The sequence below is a fragment of the Aptenodytes patagonicus genome, chromosome 13, assembly GCF_965638725.1.
Source record: "Aptenodytes patagonicus chromosome 13, bAptPat1.pri.cur, whole genome shotgun sequence".
Taxonomy (NCBI): Eukaryota; Metazoa; Chordata; class Aves; order Sphenisciformes; family Spheniscidae; genus Aptenodytes; species Aptenodytes patagonicus.
In genome coordinates, this window is record NC_134961.1 from 15,099,558 (window position 1) to 15,122,476 (window position 22,919).

The 22,919-nt window shown below is 34.8% G+C and overlaps 1 protein-coding gene across 2 annotated transcripts in view; it reads left to right on the top strand.

Annotated features, from left to right (window-relative positions):
- SNX29 (sorting nexin 29) overlaps window positions 1-22,919 on the top strand; it is a 145,337-nt gene that overhangs the window by 59,289 nt on the left and 63,129 nt on the right. For both annotated transcript variants that reach the window (XM_076351069.1, XM_076351070.1), the window contains exons 16-18: window positions 9,607-9,723; window positions 12,509-12,564; window positions 13,560-13,641. In XM_076351069.1, coding sequence (XP_076207184.1) covers window positions 9,607-9,723; window positions 12,509-12,564; window positions 13,560-13,641 — 255 coding nt within the window. The remainder of the gene's footprint in view (window positions 1-9,606; window positions 9,724-12,508; window positions 12,565-13,559; window positions 13,642-22,919) is intronic.

Below are 22,919 nucleotides of genomic sequence, written 5' to 3' on the forward strand. Positions count from 1 at the left end.
AGGCTTTCCTTGTAGAAACCTGTACAAGAAAGATTTCTAGGAGTCGGAATTTTTCTACATAAATTAACTAGGAATTGCTCAGTTTTTAAAGTAAAGTTCCATAGAAGCTTGCAGTTTGACTTTTAATGAACTTGAAAATACTGTTGTACCTTTTCCTAAAGCTCATAGACTTAACTTTTTATGTGGTAGGTGTACTATTGTATTTTTGTGCCTGACAAATTGAACTCAGCATTTGGTATGTGAGGCTGGGAAACTGTTTTTCTGACATGGAAGGTGCATATGCTGATCACATGAACTCAAGATGTGAATCACTTTGTTTTAAATAAGTACACTCAGTAGATTAGAGTTGAGAGTTTATTTCTGAATATTGGATATTCATGAGATCTGACATCTGTCAAAAAGGTTAAGTTTAATGTTTTTTAAATTCCTGACAAATTATGCAGCTCTTCTGAAAAGTTGAATTGTTTGAAACATTTGAAACAATATCTACGAACGGTAATTTTGGATATTAAGCCAAGCTTTCACCATTCTGGAGAGTTTCACTTCATGAATTTTCATGCCTTCTGTCCTTTCTTGTTGAACAAGTAATTCGTTGGCCAGTTGCATCCTGATGCCTCGAAAGCCTGCTACTGATTATTTTTACTCAAACTGCCTTCTAGATTTTTAACTTTAATCTCCTTAATTTCATTTCAAAGTGCTCAAATGACTTTAAGCTGTATTGAGGTTTTTTTTGAGCCAGCAGTTACACAAAAAGAACAAATTATGGCATGTAGCACCATAGCTGGGTAGGTGGCTTTTTAAAACACTTTTAAACATTTGACCTTTCAGGTTGTTGTTGTTGTTTGGTGTGGTGTTTTGGTGTTTTTTTTGTTTTTTTTTTTAAATGGAGTAAGGAAATAGTATAGTTGCATGTGAAACGCAGCTGTGTGACTTTCTTTAAGGTTCTTTGTGCTGCTGTCATTGTTAGTAAATGGAAGTTCAAAAGATAGCCTTTCAGTCTTAAAAGATCTGGAGATATATTGTAAGTTAATTTTGCTCAGATTTATTTTTTACTAAGAATTTTTCAGTAGTATGCTCTCAAATAATTAAAGAAAGTTTCTAAATACTGGAGGATTTTCAAATGTGAGAATATGGCTTTGTTCATGATGCAATACATGAATTTTGTTTTTTTTGTTAGGAAATCCCTTCTCACATAGTAAGCTATCTGGTCAGGGAAGATACCTTAAGTCACTAAAAGATTTGCCAAAAAGTCTCTGCATCTTTGTAGAATTGTCTCTCAGTTTAGCATGACAGGTAACAATATACTCTAATGAATTTCTTTACTATGTCTTGAATTGAGATCCTGAAGTGGGGAATTTTGATGATATAGCAATTTTGATAATGTCTGCTTAAAGTGCTACTTATTCTTTAACATGAGATGATTATGTGGAAAGGCTGTGACAGCCACAGAGCAGCTGAGTTACCTGCTTAAAAAAACCTAACTCTGACTATGAAGAATTGTTTGATTGCTCGTCAATATTTTTCTCATGCTTTTCTTCTAAAAATCATTTTGATTTTTTCTTTTATTACTTTTGATCCCTAAGTGATTCTACAAACTACTGGTAAAGCTGGAACCTTTCACTGTATTAACAATATGTGCTCTTACTTGTTAATGACATTCTAAGGCAAGAATAAAAAGAAACCTTTCTTTAAGAAATAAACCCTGAAATATTAAATAACTTAGTTGAAAACTTCTCTGAGTACCATTTCATTGAACTACATGACCCATTTTATTGGAAATCAATGAAGATAAGTTTTGTGTTCTTTGACAGGATTCTCTAGAGACATGGATTTTTTTTTTCCTCCTAGATATTAAAATGCCTACAAATACAATTATTAAATAATAGCTCTTGTTTGCTTAGATTTAACATTTTCTCATAGGAGAGAACTGAAAAATAGCCTTTTGTGAAACAAACAAAATCTTTGGCTCTTGTTAGCATTGAATAAATAGTGCAAGTTTGATCTCTTCTGTTTGTATCTCTTCTGTCAGTCATACTATTTACTGACAGCTACTTTATTAGAGTACTTGCATTCAGCATGAGATTTCATTCAGGCAAATGAGATCAGTGCATCAGTGGACAGTGATACTTTTGGAAATTGTTATTTTATTTTCTCATTTAAAGGTCTTAGCATGGCATGCAGCCTTGCTATTAAATGTTAGTTGTGTTTGAAGTCAGTACAGAAAACATGTCTGAAATTAGTAAATTGGTCAGCACTTTTCTGTGGAATCACAAGCCCTTCTGTAGCTTTTGTCAGTTAAACTATTACTGAAATACAGTGAGATGTAATTTCATCTGGCCAGTGAACTTTGGGACAAGGGTAGACTTTTTTTGTGGTTCTTGAACGAATTTGTCTTATTTCATAAGAATTGTGAAATATGCTTTTATATATGTGTATATTTATTTTCTCAGTAAGAATTTGTGTCCAAATAAAAACAAAAAAAAGAATTTGGATACGCTGTTCACTCCCAAGGGTGCGCAATGCACAGTTTAAGTTACTAAATGCAACAGTACTAGAAGTGAACTGGCAAGAACTATTTTTTGTGCAACTCTTGAAATATAATGTATAGTTCTCTGAATGATGTGTGTAGCATCTCTCTCATTGACAGACTAGTCCTGGCTGAGTAAGATGAACGGTTTCCTTTTCTGAGGCAAGAATGATGCGCCCATGAATCACCGTGCACTTAATCAGTGATCCATTTGTTTATGTGCACACTGGTCAGGTTTTTTTATTTTTTTTACAAACAAACTTATTTCTGAATCACTGCTGTTTATATTCAGTTAATGGTAAATAACTGTGGTAAGTGTTAAGCTGTCTCTTCTGCAAGTTCTTCAAGGAAAAAATAGTGTACCATTTATGGTGAACCATGGCTGTTTCTTATCTTACCCACTGTATTTTAACTGTTACAGGTAACTGTTATCAAGGCAAGATTTCAGGAAGAGGTAGTATCTTTTGTTATATCAAATCACATACTTGGGGAAAACATGGACAAAGTTCTTCAGGCTAAACACATGCTATGGTTTATGTTGCATCTTTGGCGGCAATATCAATTTAAGCAGCCAATTTGTTGCTTGAATTCTGCTTCTGTATCACAGGGCACCTACCCCACGGTTGTAATGGTACAGTAGTTTCTATATCCATGGTGCAAACTGGTTTGAGAACCTGGTTTGGCTTAAAAAATATTTTTGAGGTATTTTCATTCAGATCACTTTCCTCATCTGATTGACAATCCTGCACATAGTGTAGATGGAAATGAATGAACATGAAGAGCAGCAGTATTTTGTGATTACTGCTGAAGATTTCCTTATGGTAAAACTCTGGACACAAAAACCACCAAGGTGCATCTAAAGGATGGCAGGAACTGCTGATTATGTTGCCTAACTATGTTAATCTATCATGATTTAAAGGAAAAAAAGGAAGGTTAGCAGCTTAGGAACAGAGAGTTACTAGCAAGGGCGTAAGTGACAGCAAATTAATATCTGTGGAATAGTGAAACCAGAGATTGATGTCACTTTAAGCAGGCTTCTCCCAGGAGGGACTACTGGGGTCCAAAAGGTGTGGCTGATGGTGTGGGAAGTCTTTTTATTGTTGCAGTCCAAACATGGCATATGGGGGATAACAATGAGAAAACTGTGATGAGCAAGAAAAGAAACATTTCTATTATGCTTTTGTGGTTCTACAGTCATTAATAAATACTGGATCCATATACTGTTGAGTCAGCTATGCTCACCAATTGGTTTGGATTATGTATGGAGCTAGACAATTGCAATTGTGGTTAAAATATAAAAAATAAAACTTTTGCCAGTCTGTGTTTATGTTGGATCTGTGCAAGTTATGGGAGGACAGTTAATACCTGGTCTAGTGTAAAGCTGCCTGCTAGGTAAAAATGAGTCTGTCAATATTTTTTTGAAATGTTTAAATCATCAAAGTGATTTACACTAGATAATGTTTTGTGACATGTGAAATTACTTTTTTTTGAGTCCATGATTTTTAGTATCCAATAATAATATTAATTTAGTTCCAAGTCTTGTTCTCTTGGAGGCGAGCTGTGGAATATTTATGAAAAGTGGTCTCCTGATAGTAACTGTGTCTCTGTACTTCATTGCTTATGTCAGATTATCCTTATGAATGCTGGTTGTACATTCGAAGTATTTTGCGTTTAGCTCATGAAGATAATCCTAGTAAAGGGATAATGAGTTGCAATTCAGAATAGCTATCTTAACACAGTCAGTGAGGTGAAACCTTCCTCCACGTGTGAAATGAGAAGGTAAAAGGCTCTAGGGAAAGATAATAATGGTGGTGGTGGTTAGAGATTTGTTTAGATCTTTGTTGTTCAGATCTTTTTGCCTTGCGCTTTGGCTTTTGCTATGAGGATACATGGAAGGATGCAGCAGCTAGGCACATGCTGATTTGTATCCCTCTTATTAACACTTATTTTATCACTCTTACTAAACTCATTATCCTGTGTATCTGATTTTGCTTTTGCTGGTTACTTTCATTTTCCCTGGCCAGGCACCGGTCTTGCCAGAGTAGTGTTTTTCCTGTTAAGTGTGTTAGTGCTCTTTTGTATGTCAGGATTAATCTCGGTAAACACTGGTAGTACTGTACACAATTGACAAGGACTGTGAAATATTGCAAGCATTAATATGTAGTTCATCTAATGTGTACAGTTCTTAATATATTTCGAGTTGAAAGCTACAGCTTATTTTCTTCGTGTTGGTTTTGATGAATTGTGACTTGTGCTTACCTTATGTAGCTATAGTAAACAAACAAAACCCCAAACAAAAACAAAACAAAACAAAAGAAAAAAAACCCAAACCAAAACAACCAAAACCCAACCCTATTCTTAAATAAATCTTTCAGTCTGCCTTGAACCAAATAACTTGCTTGCAGATGGAAATGTCAAGACTACAAAATGGAAGTTTTGAAAAAGAAAGCAATGACTAAGCATTTTATGGCTGTATCAATAGATTTGTCTGAACTGTCTGCCATTTTTGAGTTTTACTGTTTTTCAGTTGTAGAAAAATGAAATTATTAATATTTAGTAGGATACCTGCTCTTTTTTGAAGACCTTTGGCTTTATTTCTGTTGGGGAAAAATGTAGAAGAATGTTGATTTTTGAAAAAGGGCATCTTCTCATGGGAAGATACACCCTTGCTTCCACTGAGAGCAACAGGAAGCAACTTCCGGTTCTGTCTAGAGTTTCTTGGGAAATACATTGTTTTGCATTTTGTGACAATTGGGGGAAAAAAAAATGCCTATACCTGACAAAAAGTCATTAATTCAGATGTGGCTCATGCAAAAACTTTTATGAATTTTAGCTGCAAATTATATTTAAAAAAAAATCTGAGTTCCATTAAAACACCCTTTTAAAAAACCTTATTAATTTTTTCGTGTTGCACATATCCTTCTACGACAGATTGTATTATTCATATGCTTAGTGAAACATTCCTAGCATGTTTTAAGTTAACAGCTTAGTCCTTTGCTGTGGAACATTAAGCGGTGTTTACCTTTGTCATTTCTCTGGAGACTGCTCTTAAATGTGGTCATGCTGGACAGTATAGCTGCAGTGCTGTCAGGCAGCAGGAGTAGACTTAGATTTTCTTTTGACAACAGGTCTTTAGAGTTCTGTTAGTGTGGAGTCTAAATATTTTATGTTAGCCTCACTTCCCCTTCGCGATAAGGATTTGGAGTCTTTAAGCATGCTTTCTGATGTGACCAGGACCAAATCTGAATGATCATCTGGCCAAGGAAAACTTAGCTTATTTGTACTTTAATTTTCTGCTTTAAACATATTGTCGTGGAGAAAAACAACTGTCAAGATGATTGAAGTCCCAGTAGGGAAAATTATTGCTTAAGCTTCAGTGTGGAATGAATATGGGAAGATATGATGACATAAAACGTAACTGAAAGTATATAATTATAAGGAGACCTCTTTATTGTTTTTAGCAGACCTTGATGCAGGAAAAATTAGAGGAACCTAAAATAATATTGTTATTCAGAAGTATATCTCATTGCTCCTTTTGGTTTGCTGTGATGGTAATACATTTTTCTGTGACAAGAAGAAATATTGAAGTAACTCAATTACTAACAAAAGTGATTTTCACAAAACACACCTGCCAATTTGTCCTTTTGATAATATATGACAAGTGATTTGCTGTTTTATTTGCTGTTAAATTTTCTTTTTATTATTTAACTTTGCTAGGGACACTTACAAATTTTTGTACTGCTTCCAGTGTTTTGAGAGAGCTCTTGAATTTGCATATTAATCGAGTCTGCAAGTAGAAAGTTATTTCAAGGACATACAAATTAGAGGGAGAGAAAACAGTCAGATACTACATCAGGTAGTTTGGATTTTGTTCATCTGATAGACAGGCACTGAAATATCAAACATGATTTCAAATATTTAAACTACTGAGTTTTGCATTCATTCATAAATTTGTATATTGCTTTTGATAACCAATCAACCAGCTATCGGCACTATGGTTTTTCTCTGTGCATTTGCAACTGTTAGCATACTGCATCTTTTTGTATGTTGAAATACAAGGAAGTTCTGCCTCCCAGCCCAGACTCTCTGTAATTAACAATGACCTGCTAATATTAACCTGAATCAGAGAGGGGCTTATGATCTTCTTAAATACTACACCACTCACTTTGGATTGAAATGAGTGGTTAAGCTAGTATGGAAAATAATTTATCCAGAGTTAATGACATTATATTACTACTTTATCTAGTAAAGTTGGCAATTTTGTTTGGTGCATAAATGTTTGTAATTTATGAAGCAAAACTGCTTGCTAAGTGGCACCTACTACATTAGTCATAACGCAAAAGTTTATATGGATTTAGATATCTCTTTTTTTCTGCAAAATGAGTTTACTAATTACTAACAAGTGTTTGAAGTCAAAGAACCTTTTTTATCAAGGCTGATGTTGAATGAACAATTGAGATATGAATACACAGTGTCATTAATTGATAGCATGGAAGTCCTAATGTTCTGATTTTTATCAGGAGGAGCCAGAAAAGAGTATAATTATGAGGCTGGGAAGTTAGTTTTTCTAATGGGATTAAGTGCAACAGAAATGCTTGACAAGAACAAAAAGAAAAGCAGTAAATTAAAGCTGCTTTAGTACACTATAAATAATAATAATTAAAAAAGCTTTTGATTGTTGAAACTATTAATACTATGCTAAACCTTTGCACTTCAGAAAGTGAGGAGCGAAACTAAATGGTAACTCAGACGTGTTGCAAGTTTTTTGTATTGCGATGTGTAAGATAAAGCATCAATGTTAATCTAAAACTGCTTATGTAATCAGGCAAACAGTTTAAATAATCACTCTCTGAAATCTTTAGCTTTTGTACCTCCTGATAGTCGCATTACAAGGAAAGTTTGTTGTTAGTTCAATTACTGTTACTGGTTTTTAGCTCGTAATTTGCTGAGCATTTCAGAATAGCTTGTAAATTCAGAATTAATGAGAGATATCAGTATAGACAAATAATATCTGGGCTTAGTTTAGCTCTTTTTGCATACATGCCACACTGATGAATTACTGGATTTGAAGGACTCAAAATTGGAAAAGAATACTTGAAGTTCAACTCAGTTGAACTTTTTATGTCAATAATAAATACTGATTTTATATCAATAATCAATATTGAAATAATCAAGAATTTTTTTATTTTTTATTTTTAATCAATGATGTCAGCTCCTGGCTTGTCAAATTGAAGCTGTTTTTTCTGTTTGCTTTGATTATGTGAAGGATACAGGTTGTCTGGAACAAAGCACTAAATTAAAAGCAAGCACTAAATTAAACAAATTGAATTAAACTGCTTTATCTTGGGGAACTTCCCTGGGGAAGAGGGAGAGGGCAGAGTGGTAATTCAAGAAAAGGAAAGCATGAAATTCATAGGTAGTAGTGAACTGCCTCCAGAAGGGAAACTATAAACTTTTAAGAGATTTGGCAATAGTCCCAAGTCCCTGTGCTATCGTTGAAGGTAGTGGATTGATATTCATCTTATTCAGCTGTGCTTTCATAATGTTACCCCATTGCCTCTACTGTTCTCCTAGCTTTGGATGGCTATATGAGGAGGCATTTCAAGAGTTGCTGTAACCTGAAAAACGTGTTTAACAATGTTGTTGTGGTAGCCTTTTATGCCCACTAGAGGGGCCAACCAGTCACTGCTTCTGTTTTCATCTAACTACTCCTGTTAAAATTGTAGCTTTTCTTGCTCTGCCTGGGGACTGCTCATCTGGTGCTCCACCTCTGACAGTGGCCCTCATCAGCATGCCTTTTCTTTAACACAGGATTCATATAGGGAGGTTTTACTTGGAAACTTCTAACAGTGGGGTTTTCTGAAGAGTCTTTCTTTTCCCTTGAAAGTAATTCTACAAACCCTTTTTGGCTCAAATTTCTTTGCCTTAAGGCTACAAGTGGCATTATCAGTTCAAGACAACTCCCTTGCCAGGTATATTATGTACTGATGGGTCATCCATCATAATTGAAACTTTCACTCAATTTTATAGTATAGTGGTTCTGATAGGAGTAGCTAAAAATCTTGCTGAACACAGATTTTAAGTTTCTTTTAGTCTTGCTCCCTGTTTCTGCTGGTTTCTCCATCACATTCTCTTGATGATAACACATTGCTGCTACTATTTAGACATTTGCTATTTGGGAACCCTTGTCCTTTTGGGTTACATATTTCTAATGGGATTTAGCTGTAGGCTGTAGGCTTACACTTCTGTGTAAGAAAAATTCAAGAGCTCAGTATCATCTTTAACTTTGATTTGAGTTTTATTGTTTCTTGCTTCATTTTTCAGGGAACCAACATAAACATAGTTTGCTCTGTAAATTGGAATACTTTTCATCCTTATCATTCATCCAGCCCTGTTCACTTTCATAAACATCCTGCATCAATTGGTGCTTTCTTGACACTTTGATTCAAAAATGGAGAGCGCAGACATAGCTAGACTTTGTATCCAAAGAGGCCACGCTTGAGGCCACACTATTTACCTGTGTACAACAACTTGTGCCACAGCGTAACTGTGGTATTTATGCTTCTTTGACCACTCACAGATTTGCCTGGGACTTCCAGCTCCAGTCCTATTAGAACTTCAAGTAAGAGTGCAGAATATATTACTCATTAATTACTGAAAAAGTTTAATGCAGTTTGTGCATTTTGCATTATTCCCAGTTCAAAATACAGTGATTAGTTTGTAACTGTTGAGTGCTGTGTTCATCAAAGAATTAAAAGTGAGAACAAAAGTTAATAGGTGTTTTATTAGAATCAGTTGCCATGGGATCTCCTCTGATAGGAATAATATTGGACATAGAGTTGTATTTTGTCCTATTGAATTCAATATCAAAACCTACATTTCAAAGCATGAGTCAAAATTATTATAACAGTGTCTGTTCTTAATGGTCAGTTCAAACTAATGTATTAGCAATGAGATGCACTACTTGGGAGAGTATGGTAAAATAAAAAATATAAATAAAAGTTGATATACATGTAAGAAATTACATAGTGTGTTTTTTTCAGTTTAGAACACAATTATCGCTTGGCTTTGTTTTTCAGGTAGCTGAAATGCATGGGGAACTGATTGAATTCAATGAGAGGCTGCACCGTGCTCTGATGGCTAAAGAAGCTCTTGTGTCCCAGATGAGACAAGAACTAATTGATTTGAGAGGGCCGGTAAGTGTTTGTTCATTACAATGTAGAATACCACTCTGGAATAAGCTCAAAACCATTATTCATGATGAAATAAACTATATATTAGCTTATAAGAAATAACAGCTAATAATGCATCTGTCAAGAACAACTTACTTGGTATTTTTTATAGCATTTGATTCTCTTTAGCAGAATTGAATGTAAAATAGATATATTCAGACAATAAAATTGTTTTCTACCAACTATTGCTTCACTTTGGCTTTTTGTGTTAAAAGATTGGGTTGAAATTTGAAAACGAACAGGGAGGAAACAGAAGGAGTCAAGAATATTCCTAATAGTTGTCCATCTTCTGGGGGAGGCATATTTTGATAGTTTTTGTTCATAAGATTATGTGGTGTTGCTCCTTACTTTTTTGTTTGCACTGGAAACATTCATTCCTATTTTATCATTACGTTTTTGTGAAGTGGCTGATGACAGTTCTGTGTGCATTAGTGAAGCAGGATTTCACCTATAATTTTCAGCCTTTTAGATGGAAACAATCACATTATTGTGTTAAGAGATGACAAATGATAAATCACATGCGTATTATAGCTGTACTTTCTTACTCAGAGATTTTGGGCTGCATGTCCCTGTTCAGACATTTTGTTTTTAACCATGTATCTCCATATCCTAATCCAGTAGTTACATATTGATGCTATATTTTAATGTATCAGATACTGAGAGAAAACTAATTCCTAAAACTTTTTAAGAAGTGGAAGCGGTACTACATTTTAAGGGCTAGCTAAATGCTAGTTGTTATTAGTTGCTATTGTCCAAAATGAAACTGTGAATTGAACACAGTCCTAAGACTTCTACATTATCCTAAGAAGTGGATACATTTTAATTCTATATTAGTAAACAAAACTCTGTGCTGATAGTCTATCTGTTACTTAGTAGACTTTAATTAGAACTTTCAAAGTTGGTAAAGTGTGTAACTGCCAGAAATTGTGGGATACGGATATTTAATCCCTCTTTGACTTATTTGAAAATATCAGCCAAGTTCTTAACATTTTATTATTAAAATAGTATATAATTTACAGTTCGTTATAAAAATAGCTTTCCTGATTCTTCACTATCTTCTCTTTTCCTTTTAATGCTGATAATCAATTTTAATGGCTGTAATTTATAAATTAATTGTTCACAATGATCTTTCTAAATTTCTAGTTATTGGGTTTCAGAACTTCTGCAACAGAGGAATATTAAAACAAAAAGTATGTGCTTTCAAGGGTATGAGGAAGTACATTGATGTAATGTCTCCATCACTGTGTTTTGCATTACAATGAACAACACTTCAATTACCATCTCAAAATCAGTAACCAATCTGTTTCAACACAGATGTGCGAGCACTGGAACTCATTCATGTTATCCTTTTTCTTATTTCCAAAGTCCACACTCTGTTTTTGAGGTTTTTATGAAAAACTTTTACTGAAGTTAATTAAAATAAATGTATGTATCTGGTGGTAGGATTTGCCACTTCAGATATAGGCAAAGAGGGGGTGCAGATTGTAGGCAAGATAGAAGAACGTCTGTTCACTGGCACAAGAGCCCTGGAAAGCCAGGCTGTGTGCTGCCGCTGGAGGGTGGACTGGACTGTGAACAGACAAGAGCTGCTGGTGGTAATTGAGAGGTCATACTGGCACTTCCAACCTCATTCCTCCAAATAAGGGCAGCAGAAGTGTTCAGGACTCGCCCTGTATATATGCCCTGGAGCTGTCTTGGCTCTGCACAATTCTTTTCCTCTTTTCCTTTCTCTAGCAGGAATGACTTAGTTTTTGCTGAGCCATATCCCTTTAATCTTGGGAAGGCAAAATTCAGTTTTGTCTTCTGTATTGGGAGGTCTTGAGCTGTTCTGTCAAAATGTCTGGGAAGTAGATTTACTTTAGTCCCATTTGAAGTTTTATATTGCTTTGCAATAAATATGTATTGCTTTACAATAAGCAATAATCTATATTTAAGTTTTTAGGCAGCAAATATTCTGAAAAACAGTAATATGCACGCAACATACATTATAGAGATACACTGAACCAATATTTAACTAATGTGGAAGCTGTCTCTGGAAGTTCACAACTTTTAGCTGTTTTTCTTCATCAAAACACACTAACTATTCTGGGTTATGCTTTACATTTCACAGTCTTTAAAGGTGAGGAGGTATCCTTTTATGTTTAACTAGCTTTAAAGTAAGGTAAAAAGCTACTGCTGTTTCAGTTCTAAATGCTCTTTCAATCTTGTTTTCTCACAACTGCTACTTTTGATTCTGCAGGTGTTAGTCCATCATTGCCATCTTTATGAACTTTTGTAGCTATACAATGTTTTGTAAGAACACAGCTAAAATAAAATTATCATCCGTCTTTCTCTTAATGGAATGTTGGTTGTAAAAGAAAGTGATCGCTAGGTTTTATATGCTTCATCTCTTCCCATAAATTGTTTATGCACACAGTGTACTTTGTTTTAGCATAATTTGCTTATAAAGGCCTCATAATGATGCTTTTTTCTGGGTTTTCTATACCTTTCAAAGTTACATGCTTTTACAAACCCCAATTTGTTTCTTACAAAACTATAGCAAATTCTAACATGAAGAACTCGCAAGGGTGATATGTTCATAATCCTGTTGCACGATTGTTTATTTTTCTTTTATTGTTTCTCAGTAATAGTTTTTATTGGCATTTAAAAAAATTGAATGTTGAATTGTAATTTCCTTATAATATTATGCTTTCTTAATAGAAAGCATAATAACCAGTGTGTGGGAATTATTTCTGTTTTGTAAATATAGGTCCCTGGAGATTTGAGTCAAACATCTGAAGATCAGAGTTTGTCAGATTTTGAAATGTGAGTTTCATAATACGCATATTTTTCTCATCCTACTGTCTTTATGGGAAAGAAGAATAAGCAAACAGATTCAATAATTTGCTTTTCCTATGTTATTTCCAATAACTGATTTTTCAGCTGTGGTGTTCCATTGTTAAAAAGTATAGAGAGCTGCACAGTCCATGCCCTGGGGTAGTTTTTAATACTCCTTGAATGCAAGGAGTTTAGATTTATGAAGATTCTCTTGGAGTGCTCTTTCAGTGCACTAGGTCTTGGTATTTAAACAAAGTACCAAAAAGTTACTGTTTTCTGTTGCTTTGGGTTTGATAGTTGCTATTCATAAGGTGATGGACTTTCTCATTTTTACAGACTAACTCCTAATCAATGCATACAAATAGTGCTACAAAAAAACCCCACAGACAACCCAGTTGGTCATTCCAGATCATTCTAGAGTGTTGTGATTTGGAGTTTTGCCTTTATTAGTCAGACTAATGAATCTAGCTTTTTGTGGATGAGGGTGTGAAAATACAGCTGATGTCTTTGAATCATAGAAATTTGGAGATTAATTACAGAGAGTGAATGGAAATGGCTTCTCCATAATTGTGCAGTGCTCTTCTGTTATTTAATGAACTTATTTTTTTGCTGAGTTTTGTGGACCAAAATGTTGAGTTTGTTGAAATGAAGTTTTTGTTTCATGTGTATAATCAAATGTTGTCAAATGCATGCTGTAAAAAAAAAAAAAAAACAAAACCAAAAACAAAAAAAAAAAAACCAAAAACCCGCAAAGGGAATTGTTTCAGTGCTCTTTTTCAGTTATGTTAATTCTAGGGAACACTTTTAGATACAGCAGGTATAAAAGGTTCAGGCAGAACTACAATTTTTCTGATACTCCATTTGAAATGTTAAGTTGCTTTGTTGATCACTTCGATCGTTATCTAAATCACTGGCGGTAGTTGCTTTGCAATTCTTATACATAAGTATGATTCCCTATTTTAAGTTTTTCTCTCTCCTCTCAGATCAAATCGTGCTCTTATTAACGTTTGGATTCCCTCAGTCTTTCTGCGTGGAAAAGCTGCTAATGCATTCCATGTTTATCAGGTAAGTGATACATCTTAACACAGATTCTGTGTTTAAAGTTTCTGACTGAAATGGCACATTTTAATAATTTAAAGATCTCAGTATAATTTCATTAGAGATTGGTTAGTGAACAGCAGCAGTAACTTCATATCTATTCATCCATAGCATTGTGTTGATTATCCAAATAGCATATTTTGAGGTTGGCTTTTAATAGTTTAATACTTTAAAAGCATGCTAAGAAGATGACTGCATTGGCCAGGGAGTACAACAATTCAATATTAATCAGTAATGCCTTCTTCAATATGCATGTACATATTCTATTTCAATTTTGAGGATATCAATGACCAGAAATGTTGCTTGACAGGCAGACAGATGTGGCTTACCATAGTAGCTCACTCAAAAACATTTTGAATGGTGCAACAAGCCTTCACTATGTGTCATTGGACGTGTCCATAGTGTTCTGCTTCAGCTGAGTCTGAATTTAGGGGTTTGCGCTTTAGCCTGCCTTGTAGTTGAAGAATTGAAATCCTATACTGTTCTTTGATTCCTGGATTCTCGGTTTCAGAACAATTATACCCTCCGTGGATAGAATGGCAGGGCAAACTTTAAACACTCTTTAGTATGCTGTCCCAGGCTGTTTGTGTTTCTTTATTTGTGGATTATTAGCAGCTGCAAAATTTTTCCACTTTTGTTTCAGCCACATGTACTTAGCTCTGAACAAGATTTCTGAAGCTTTTTAACATTCCTCTCACTCTGAATGATGATGATTTTTGTAGAATTTTGAATCATTTATGAAGTGTTGGCAGATAGTTGAAAAATACAGGAAAACACCTACCTTTCGGCCAGTAAAATACAATGAAAAATAAGACTTTAGCTAATGGGGAAAAAAGCTAACAGTACTGAACAGTTAGTAATTTGTTCAAAAGCATTGAGTTCAGGTGCACAAGTGTTTGTGGAAATCTAACTTGTTGACAAGTGAGAATATTTTTGTCCTTCTGGCTCTCACATATTCCTTCACTCTGCTGTCACTGTCTACACATTCTCAAACCCAGACACCAGTCTGCTAACGCAGAAATTCTTAGAAGCATCAATATTCCACCCCACCACATCTCTGTTACTCTAATGATGTTGCAGTTCTGTGACCATTAGAGGAGCTCTGGTTTCTCCTGCTTGTTTCCTAGGTTGCTCTCTTTTATTCTTTTCATCCTGCTTTGTCATGTCTTAGGTTTCTCTTGTTCCTATCACCATGCACCATTTGCTTTCCACACATCCACCTTTTGCTCACCAGGTTGGTCAACCTGTTGGCAACAATGATCTTGTCCCACTCTGTCAGGTGGATTTCATCTCTCCCAGCAGTCCTTGATCATTAGAGACAGTCCCATGATTGTAAAAGCCAAATCTGTCAGTGATACCTGCTGTGCAACCAGGTATTGATCCACAGGATCCACTTGATCCTACGCAAGCCTTTTTCCTCACTGGCAGGACCTAGAAGACCAGCTGGGCCCCTGTGCACTTCATCCTTGTCCCCAGTGCTGTTTAGTCACCCTTGATTTGGTAGTAGTCTTCTCTGGATTAATGTTGCTGCTTGTGTGGATGAGCAGCAAAGGGTAATATTAAGGGGTACCTATCATGTACTATAATAGCTTTGAATTTTAAAAGTTCGGTCTTTCCTCAAACATTTTCACATCTAGATGGCTGATCAAGCAAAAGCTGGAATGTGATGTACCCCAGAATTTTTTTCTTTGTTTTTTTTTTTCTTTTAAAGTTGCATAAAAATTTCGAGTTTCTGGCAGATAACTACAAAATAAGACAATTCCAGAAAAATATTTGATATCTGAACCATGAGGTCTTTTATGTTTGCAACAATATGACACTTGAATTTCTACATTCTCTACATTTAGTTATATCTGCAGTACAGATTGAAATGAAGGCACCCGGTGAATATCCCTTTAATTTTTAAGTGCATTTCTGACTGTTTAGGCTTGGCACACTTATTAATGATGGTGAGAAATGACATGTAACACTACTGTCTGTACAGCATTAATTTTGTGTCTTTTTAATGTTACTGATATCTGCTGTTATGTGAAAGACAGGAGAGGGGGAATATGACCCAATAGTTGATCTTACCTTTTCCTAATACTTGGGAAAGCTTGTGTGGATGCAATGAACACAGTTCCACGTTTCTTTCATATTTATGTGAAAAGTTAACATAATTTCTAATTATGAAATCGTGGGTATGAATTGTTGCAGTGGGAGACTTACTGCAAAGAAAAGCACTTTAACATCTTTCCTGTGTAAGTTGTGAATAAGAAGTAAACTTAAACTATGGCTTTCTCAGGTGTGTTTACCAATGGTCTGTTGCTCACACAAGTTTTCCTCCTCATGTGGTTGGTTAGTGAAAAGTAGAAACAAAACAATTGTTGCAACTGCTTGTGGATGAGCAGAGCATTTATCTATAGGCAGCTCTTTAGTAAAAGGAGATGCTGTGATAAGTGAAGGAATGGGAGGAAAACTGTCTTTGTATAGTATTAAAGGTTCTTAAGTTCAGTAGTAACATTATAACTGCATAGGGAGGCCGTTTTGTTTAAAAACAAATGCTGCCAGTTTGGAGGTCCTGAGTGGTTAAATGCACAGAAAAAATGTAAGAAGAAATGAAAGAAAAGCACATAAGCACATATCTGTTTGAAAAAGGGTCATGGAGTATTTGCATGTATTGCAAATAGTTGCATTTTTATCAACAATATTAATTTTATTATTTGCTTTTTCAGTTGCATTCTCTTTGGTTGAATGGGAAGAAAGAATCCTTTTTTATTATTAAACTTGCTTTTGTATTTTGAGTTTTGTTAGTGTCATTACTACTAAGACATGAACCAGAAACAATTTATTTATAAGGTTGCTATCTAATATGCCAAATCTATCTTTTTTTTTTTTTAAAGTAATAAAGTGCTTTTCATTAAGATATATTAGAACTGGATTTAAAAACATTAATTCTTTGAAGAATTTAGTTTATTTTTAATTTTACTTGTAATTATATCAAAATTAGTTACTAAAGACTTCAATACTTTCCATGCAGTTTGACTGTACCTGACTATACAAATGGCATCATGAAAGCCTGGAAAGTATGCAGAATTCATATATACTATAGATGTTCTGCACATTGTTTTTCCATAGGAAAAATATTAAGATAAACTAAGCTTCCCAATTTATAAGAGGTTCAGGGCTTTATCCAAAATCTGCTGAAGTGAGTAGAGGGTTAGATCTTGCTCTCAGTTTGCTTTGGTTAAGGGCCTAACTACAGTGACTTGAACAAAGGTTAGGTTTTTTTATTGTGCTTTTGCACCTTATTTCTATTTATCATTGGCGTGACACTTTAGAAAATATATTGTGCTGGTACAGAGTGGGTTTTAAGAGACTTCATCCGTTACTCATCATCAGTGGAAAACAAAGAACTTGTGACTGAAAGCTAAGCCTCTTGAGAAGAGGAAAAAAGGAAGCAAAATATCATTGCAAGATTCTAAAAGATTGAAAATTCTAGATTTACAAAAAGACAATTTTGAGAATTTTATTAAGTTCTTTTATGTCTACAATATATACTCATAATGTTGGGCATCCATAGTGTGCAAAATTCTGTTTATTGATAAATGTATTTGAAAAATCTACAAGTTCTTCTGAATGTGCTCTATTCATTATTCATTATCTATTCACGCTAGCAATTTATGGGACATATGCAATATGGCAAGTTAGAAGCATCTATCTAGAATAGACATATAATGTCTATGGTCAGACTAGTTTGTCTTTAATTGCAGAACAGCACTGCATATCATAGAATTCCTCTGGTGAACAGTTGTGTATTTGCTCAACTTTGTCTTTTAGTATTTAAAAAAAAGCGAGCAAGAACTACCTGTAGAAGTGAACTAAAACGTCTATAAGTCTTATTAAACTTTGATCTTGGTACCTGCTGAGATCTTTCCTTATGGAAAAATACATTAATGGCATTCCTACCAGTTTTTGATCTCAGTAACAGGAGTATGACTGGGTGGACTATCTGTCTAGCAAATTACTTTGTTTTCTGCCACTGTGCACGTGAAAAAAAAGAAATTTTCCTGAATAGACATACACTCTGTAGCATAGCACTATGATGAAACACTTGAAGTGATTGTGACATCTCTGATCAAATATGTAGTCATGTGCTTGCTGAATATATATTCTGCATTTTATAGCTACCAGGAAAGCATTAATTTATAAAACTTCAGAATAGCCTCAGTAACAGCACTGTGCATTTAGCTTGTTTAAGTCTCTGCCAAAACATGTGCTCCTGATTTGATTACAGGGAATTTGATTCAATGTTGAAATTGTGGAAGAGGATATTTACCAGGCTACCAGTATGTAATGAACAGACAAGGACTGGGAGTGACAATTAGGATAAATGACTGAGCTCATTTCTGAGAGTCCTCTTATTCATAATAAACATTATTTTTGCTGCTTTATCATTTATTTCTCCAATGGCAGAAAATTAAAATGCATGTATAACTCTTTGTATCAGCTACATGAGAAATTGCTTGTAGTATATCATTGTAAAGGAAAGTAGCAATATTGCAGAATGTTGATATTATTGAGATCGTTACCAACATCTTTTGGAGTTCAGATTTCTCTGTGAGTGTGTGAGTAACCATAACTTGAGATGTAAAAGCTGACTGTGTTGGTTAATTCTGAGAAAAAGATGTCAAACAAACTTTGGAGAAAGCTAAAGTGTGCCAGTTGGAACAGGCAAAGTTTGAAACTTTGGGTTTGGGTAAGCATCATTTTTAGATATGCTAAGTACTTACGACTGTACTTAAAGCTAATTGGAAATTAGCCTTAAGATGCTTAGCCTGCCTGAAAATTAGATCGTACGTGTAATACTATTAAGGTAAGATGTTGCTGCCAAATGAAGATGTTACAAAAGGGCATGGACCTTGACTTGCTTTTCCAAATGCAGTTCATGTAAATGTATTTCTAACATGGCTTGATTTTCTTGTGCATTTTCTGTTGTTAGAAAGCTAAAGAGGTTGTCCTCCTCTCCCCTCCTGTTATAAGCCACATTGTTAACCTTTGCTGATTTGAAATTGTGTATCTCCAGAGCATTTCACTTGATGGAGAGAGGAAGACAGCGTGCCAGTGGAGACTTGCTATGTCACATTTATTGTTGATGCACTTTAGAATTGTTGTGCCTCTTCTGTCTCTTTTTGCTTATAAATGCATATTTTCTAGCAGAAAATAAACTACTGCATACGTATCATGTGCCTGGGAAGTGACCAAAAGAGGGTGGAAAGAATTGCAGAGCACCTCAAATAGGTTCATGCTTTGCCAAACTATCAGTTCCACAGTATCTGTCATCTTTTTTCCTGGGCTTATAAATGCTTCTTAAGAATATAAGAATTAGGAGAGAAAAATCTGGGTAGCTGTGCCTCTTTGAAGTCAATGCCAATTTTGCATTTGTGCTTTGTAAATCAGGAAAAGAAATGAATGACATGTTAATTTGCGTATCAGGAGGGCCTGACCTGGACAGGATAAGAATAGACTCCAGCAGGAGTTTTGTTATAGTGCTTGCTTTTTTAAAATTTTCTTTATTTTTTTTAATTTAATGCAGATTTGTAATGCTGTTTTGAAGGGCGTTTCAAAGCATTTCTTTTTGTGTCATGTTAATATTTCGGTATGTTTCAGATGTCATGTTCAAAATCAGTACATCTTCCATCCTTAAAAAAAACCCAGATGTTATTCTTCAGTGAATATAGAAGGAAAATTTTCCAGCTCCAGCATACTTGTCATATAGTTTCAACCATCAAATAGTTTCTTTAATTTCTGTTAAGAATTAAGGATTCTGGACAAGCTCAGAAATAAGGTTGTGGACTCTGAAAGCAAGCAACATTTTGTAATGAATCCTAGTAGATGTGGAAATTTTAATCAGACCTCTGTATTTGTAGAGTTACACTGCACTCTTGCAGTAATGTTTCACTGGCAGCATTTACTGGTTATGAATCTTAAGAATTTAAAAACAAGGTCTGGGAACATAGCCAAATTTATGCTCAATTCGAATGACTGAGTACAAGGGGACAGTTGTGAGCAGCAGATTAATCAGTGCTCACAGTTTAGCACTATCTAATACTGCCTTAAAAATTAACAGAGCCATAGACTTACATCATTCAGCTGTGGATGTTACAACAATTAGATGGTGTACAAATTTTAGTGAAAAAGCTATTTAGAATAGGATGTGCGCTTAAGTGCAGTTATTAATGTCAATTAAATTTTTTTCACTTGTTTTTTGAAATATCACCATTTCACAATAATTGACGAACTTTCAGGTGACTACAATAAATAAATGGTGACTACGATAAATAAAGACAAAAAATAAACATTGTGATACAGGGCTTTTAAAATTAAATAGCCATTTAGTGCTTTGTTTTCTCTTGCACTGTGAATAGTCCTCTGAGGACAAAGATACCTACTGAGAAGAGGTGGCTGTAAGTGTTGGGGAGTTCAATTTTGTCATTCCCTAGGGTATCATATGGGAATTTACCTGATAAGTGGAAAGATGGGAAGACTTCATGTTTCTAGATGGGCTACTAAGCCACGGTGTGGAAGATAATGTTCCATTTGGTTTCCAGTGATACAGGTTAAAGGAGGGTATGGAGGCTTCAGAGAGGTGGAGACCTAGTATTTTGCTGCATGAATGAAAAAAATGTTGGAAAAATAAAGGGTTTGGATTCATCAGGATTTGGATATGTTTCTGGAATAAAGGGAGTTTTCACAGGAGGGATGATTTTAAATGCAGGACTCAGTTACTGGCACCTGAAGATCATAAAATTTATAAACTGAAAAGTAGAGGAAGGTTTACATGTAAAGAAGAGCAGGTGTTTGGGATGGGAATAGGAATTTAAATAAACTAAAATTAATTAATTTGAACTATTGTAAAAGGAACAACAAAAGCAAAAATTCACTACTGTAATATTTAACTATAGAAAAGAATTTGGTTAAAAAAATACATTTCATAATTCACCAAAGAATTTTCTGAACTGTTGAAATCGGTATGCCTTGCAGTAACAGTACAGTGGAAGAAACTTGGAGGTCATGATGTAGGATTAACTAAACATGAGTTGCCCTTGTAATGCTATGCTAAGAGTGACTAATTTAGTCCTAAAATGGAAATAATAGGTATGATTAGGAAATCTCTTTCCTTCCACTAGTGTTTATCTTGTATGCGTGGCAAGCTCATTCTAATGTTTTCAGAAGCGCATCCTCTCTCTTTATACTTGCTCAGCTTTGTTTTGCTTCAGGTTTATATCTTGACTACTGTCTTGCCAGTCATTAGTGCTGACAGATTACTAGTATAATTAATTTTGCACCTGAGTAGAAAGATTAATTTGATGACCAGCTGATGTCCTTATTATGAATCAACAAATCATAAGGATTATTTAGACGTTACTGGATGAAATTATCTGGGCTGTGACAGGAGCTCAGACGAGATTGTCATAACGATATCTTCTAGCAAGAACATTAGAACAATTACAGTTATCCACTTTGAGTCCAAAAGAAGCTTCGGAGGTTTATTCTTGTACAAAGTTTGCAATGGCTATTAGTAAGTGGTAAACCGATTAGTTATAAGCATTAAGGGACCTAGCCATATATGAAGAAACTAAGGTATTTCGTACAAAGTAACAGTTAAGAAAGCCTAGTCCTTTAAACAGACAATTTAAATATTACGCAGCTTTGTAAAATCAGGGTCATGCTGGCAAAAGTCTACCCTTCTCTTAGAAACATCCCATGTTCTCTAGTTAACTAGTTGTTTTCTGATGACTGCTATTTGTGGCCTGTGCATTTTGATGCGCATCTTTTTTGTGAATCTTTTTTGTGAGGCAGATGTTGCTCAGTCAGCCTACCATTAGAAAATAATTTCTTGTCTGGTATTTTCCCAGGGATGAAGACAGAATCCAGATCAGAATAAAAAACAATTCTTGCAATTACATTTTACCTCTAGATGGTGATAGTTAATTACAGTTTCTTTAGTGCCTGTGAAGCAAGATGATTATTGCAGTATTATTATTTTATCATATTTCTCAGCTGTAGAGTATCTTGTTATTTTCTGCATACATATGGATTCCACTTTCCTGTGACGTGTATGGCAAATGCCATTAGTCATGCCTTTTGTTGCTGTAATTACCAATGGCTGACACTTAAGATAATGAAACCGAGATTTTTGTGATTCTTAAAGTGATATCGATATTTAAATGGCTACTTGCAAATCTGCCTTGTTTTCAGAGTAGTAAACATTTTAGGTTATACCAAATAAGATTAAAGATAAACATGCTAATCAGACAAGACTGTTGCTATTTGCATATGAATAGGACTCCCCATAAGATTATCATCAATAAACATATTTTCTTACAACTTTTTTATTCCTTTGACTCTCTTCAGTCTTACTGTTTAATATTGACTGATATCTTTTCTTACAATATTTCTTTTTATATTACTTTAAATGATGTTCTGTTTTTCCTCTCCACTTTCTTTCTGAGGGAGGAGCAGTATACCTTCATGTGAAAGGGCTATTCACAGTACCTGAATGCTCCTGCTTAAACAGAGGGAAGACTTTTCACAGAAACGCAACATAAAGGAGATGGGAGGAGAACAGTATCTGATACTCAGGAGTTTTTGAGGGGGAGAGGGCCCAGCAAATTCTTTGGGTGAGAGATGAAACAGTGAAAGCACAGTCCGGGATCTGCCAGATGTGACTGTTGACCTTTAATTTATACATGAGCCAGCATAGCCTTAGTATTTCATCAAAGGTAGAAGTCTTAACAATGGAAGACAATGGATTGACAGTTAAAATAGTTGAAAAGTAGGCAACAAATTACAAAAATTAAACCCAAAGTTGAATTTCATTTCCCTGATATATGAGGAATTGGATTACTTTGGCAGCTGCAGCACTAAACAGGCAAAAAGGAGAAATAGTCTTCTAATCATATTCCTTCTCAGAGCAAGTAGAGAAGAAAATGGCCTAGAATGATTGGGAGAATTTGAGAGAAAGATATGGCTCATGGCATTCTGAAAGAGAGTGGTTTGAGGGTGCATAAGCCAAAAGGGTGAATATCCCACTTTTTCTGTAATGAGACCCGAGGATGTGTCAGAGAAGCATAAGAGTAGGTAAAGGAAAAAAATTTTTAAATAGCTGGGATGGAGGGAGTATTCAAAGATGAGATCAGTCCTTGGAGACTTTTATAATCATTTATTTTTCTAGAGGAAACCATAATACAACTTAATACATG